This window comes from Acipenser ruthenus, chromosome 1, assembly GCF_902713425.1.
Source record: "Acipenser ruthenus chromosome 1, fAciRut3.2 maternal haplotype, whole genome shotgun sequence".
Lineage (NCBI taxonomy): Eukaryota > Metazoa > Chordata > Actinopteri > Acipenseriformes > Acipenseridae > Acipenser > Acipenser ruthenus.
Window position 1 is genome coordinate 23,435,708 of NC_081189.1, and position 4,249 is coordinate 23,439,956.

Sequence of the window (4,249 nt, forward strand, 5' to 3'; positions counted from 1 at the left end):
TTTTTTAACATGAACACCCTTAATGTATGTTTGAAAGTTAAGACAGCATTATTTTCATAAATATGAAATGTTTACAACATCATTTTGGTACAAAAGTTAAACAGCAAGTATGTGAATTTGGCAATTAACTTCTTATCCAAAGTCAGGAAAAAAATAAAACTCACACATTTTCTTTCTTCACTTGGGGAAATAAAGGTTACATACAATGTTGAATCCCCAAAGAGGTCATTTTATACAAACAATTTGACCTCATATTTTCAAAATAAACTTTTTTGTAAGAAAACACACTTGAGATGTAGAAAGAAAATGCCTTACACAACAAAGGGCATTTGCTCAAACAATTTGACACCATCAGTATGATAAACCATGAGCGGCAAGGTTCCATTCCATTGAAAATGTATGGTTTTAATTGGCACATCGTAAGCTCAGACAGTAAAATGCAACAGAATAAAAACAGTGTTATTTCAATGAAATGGCTGAACAGCCCTGTAACTTTAAAGTAGGTGATAAGACAATGCAATCAAACATTTGGAAGGCAGATTTATCATATTTTCCACCATCACAGGACTTGGTGAGTTAAGTTTTACACCTTAAACTTAACGTGATTATTTCTTAGACTCAGATGAGAGGAACATCACAAGTCCCGTTTAGTAGTAGATTTTTTCTTTATTGAACATTGTGTATTGTAATTGTGTAATCGCATGACAAGTTACACGTGTTTGACAACTGTTTTGTGTGTGTATATATATATATATATATATATATATATATATATATATATATATATTAGCTCAAAGAGCCAGCTGCCAGGTACACACATACATACATTATATATATATATATATATATATATATATATATATATATATATATATATATACATACATATATATATATATATATATATATATATATATATATATATATATATATATATATACACATACATACATACATACATACATATATATATATATATACACACACACACAACTGCGGTGAAACCAGAGTAAGGGTGGTTATGTAAAAAGTCGGTTAAATGAATCCTGTTTTAAATATCATTATACACAGTTGTAACAATTACTATATTCACATAATTATTGTTTTGAGATTGGGCTTTTATTAGGGAGCTCCCCTAAATCACTTGAGAAGATAGATACAGGGTATTAATGCTTGTGACAGGGTAGACGTCTGTCATGTGGATGCGTGCATCTGCTGCTGAGTGACAGGCAGGAGATCGAGACGGAGTTGATATGCCCCGCAGGCGAACAGGTTTTATTTGCACATCAACACACTGAACAGCTCACGTGACACTACCAGCAATGGTAGCGCACGGAGCACATACCACGAAAGTGTAGAAAAACTTTGGTAGGATCTACAATCTCTGAACTAATCCTCTCTGTTCAATAACAAACTAAAGTTACTGAAGAGCTTAATCATAGCGGATAAACGACAGATTACTGTGTGTGTGTGTGTGTGTGTGTGTGTATATATATATATATATATATATGTGCTCAATAAAAAGCCTATGTCATAAAAGTAACTGGAATGGATTAAAAGGGAATTGGAACAGAAAACTTTAAATTTTATCTCAACTGATTGCTGACCCTCCATTTTTTACAAGCTTTACGCTGTGGTGTTCCTGGGAAGTCATGCTATCAAGGCTTTACAAATCATTATGAAAGAAGCAGGCTTAAGTAGTTGGGCATTTACAAGTAAAATATATATTTTTTATATAAAAACATCCCTTGTCAAATGATTCTTCACGTCACTTGACTTCAGATATAGCTGCTGTGATTCTAACCACTACCTTAAATCATTGTCATTATAAATGCATTCTCTGAATTTAGAATGGATTTCATTTCTCGTTTGAAGTCCTGTACTGAAGCATAGCTTACTGGTATCTCTAGTGTATTGCTACAAGTGTGTGCAATAGGTCTCCTCAGGCTACCACAAAGTCTATTAAATACTATTGTAATGCCATCGTTTGGCAGTAATGGGGATCCTGTAACAAAATGCAGAAATTTGGACATTTCATCCTGATCCACTGACTTGATGAAGTCACGTAAATAGTAATAAGCAACTTCTTCTTCAGGTTTCAGGTCTTTTTCAGAAGTTGTTATACACTGCAACACACGGTCTGCAGTAGGCATCTCCTGCCAGTACAGGTACGAAATTAAGTCTGTATCTAACTGTGACCAAAATGCTCTCATATGAGACTCTGGAATAGCCTGCCTTATGAAGCAATTCAAGAACATTGGTTTTATTACCAGTTCATTTTGTGCTACAAGAACCAGTTGCTCTCTAAAATCTTTAGCTGAAGGAACTGTGTGCATGCCATTCACAGAATAAAAGGTCAGCAAGTCAGATTTTTCAGAAATGCTTAGTTTTTCAAAACTATTCAAAGCCTTTTGCAGCAAGGTTCGTTCAGGTACTGTTACATGGAGCATAAAGTCATCCAACAGTGTTCTACTATCAATCATAGAGGTATTAAACACAACAGATAGCAGTGTTGATCTACAAAATCTGGGTGGCACGCAATGATTAAGCTGACACATATGTGACAAAACGTTACCAACAACAGAAAAAATGTCCGGCGCTTTGGCATATTGATTTACTGGTATACATGGGACAAGAGCATCCTCACCTTTAAACCACTGAATGAAAGCACTGTTCCAAAAAGAAGAAAAAAGATCTTTTGTTAACCCACCAAAGTCATCTCCCTCTTCCCCAATAAAGTTTACATGTAAACGTTTATTGATGATACTTTGATTACTGTAAATTCTTTGTACATCTTCTAGAACAGTGTGTCTTTTAACTTCAACTGTAACTACTTCTTCCAATAACACATCCAGTTCAGAGAAAGCTGTGTAAGGTAGAAACACAAATATTACATTACAGTAAGTTGTATCTTTAAGTTGTACCTTTCATTCCTCAACTTTCATATTTTGCAGAAATATGCTGAATGTTATTAAAATATCCACTATCATGGCATCTCAATTGTGAGAGACACCGTGTTTCTTGAAGAGATCACTATAGTGAACATGAAATACACACCCAAGAGCCTCTTATGATGTATGGATTATCACCCAGTGCAGTCTCTACCTCACCGAGGGTTTCGTTCTTTCATTTTTTTTTTAATTACGTGCGGTTTCAAAAACTAAAGTTTAATACGGTAATATAACATAATTTTTAGTCAAAAAAGGTCAGTTTGGCAGTGTTCCTAAACTGCAATTTTAGAGTTGCCGAATAATGAGTTCTGAGTTAAAAAAAATAAATAAATACATACCTCTTTCAAGCTCCTGCTCCTTTTCTCCCAGAAGAGACTGGTGGAGCTGAACCTTATGGGAGAGAAATATTAGAGAAAATATCTAATATGTAACATTACAGAAAATACTGAAATTAAAACCTCTGATTAAAATACCTTAACCATTCTTTTCATCCAATCAATTTCTTTGAATTCAATATACTGTATGTATTAGCATGGAAGACAATCCAGCAATAATGGAGAGGTTTAAAGTTCTGGCAACACAATTATTAACCTGGGAAACAACAAAAGCTTATACCATAACAGTAACAACATAAAAAACTTCAAATGTAATATACTTGAGCAAAGCCATTTCAAAATGAATGATCTTATGAGTGTGCTGAAAATTATTACATAGTTTAAACAAAGACTAAGCTAAATATAATATTTTGCATGAAAACATTAATCAACAACTTATGAACACCGAATTATAAAATACATTTTTCAAAAACTAAAAACACTCAGGCCGTAACAAACATTTTGTTTCTTGCCTTCCAAGCAATAGCAGAAAGGTTTGTAACTTTTCTGTAGATTTTCAAAACATTAAAACAGCACTTTTTAATTAAAAACATGTTGGCACCACAAACCTTTACTGGCAGGACAGGAAGATGCTCTCCAATGACACTGGTAACATGACCTGTGATTGGCCACCTCAGGTTGAAGTCCTATTGCTCCGCTGAAACTACAGATGCAGAGGAGTTGCTGTTAATGTGCTATTAGTCTGTCCTCCATTTTCAAACTACAGATGCAAGAGAGCTGTTGTGGATCTGTTTTTAGGTAAGGAAAATTATTGCTATCACACTCTTCATTCAGTATTTTACTGAAATATTATTTTCCAAACAGAATAATCTTGAAAGACTTTGAAATGCATTTTTTATTAAGCTTTCTTTTTGAAATTGCAGACAAACTAATGTAGTTAGATGTGTAGTTCTAAGAATACAT

At 33.6% G+C, this 4,249-nt stretch overlaps 1 protein-coding gene across 1 annotated transcript; it reads right to left on the reverse strand.

Moving 5' to 3' along the window:
• Positions 1–1,000: 1,000 nt before the first annotated feature.
• LOC131700984 (E3 ubiquitin-protein ligase Itchy homolog) lies at positions 1,001–3,433 on the reverse strand. Its single transcript, XM_058999298.1, has 3 exons — positions 3,425–3,433; positions 3,290–3,341; positions 1,001–2,866 (listed from the first exon to the last, which is right to left on the reverse strand). The coding sequence occupies exons 1-3, from the start codon at positions 3,431–3,433 to the stop codon at positions 1,812–1,814; spliced, it is 1,116 nt and encodes a 371-aa protein (XP_058855281.1). The 3' UTR covers positions 1,001–1,811.
• Between the last annotated feature and the right edge of the window lie 816 nt (positions 3,434–4,249).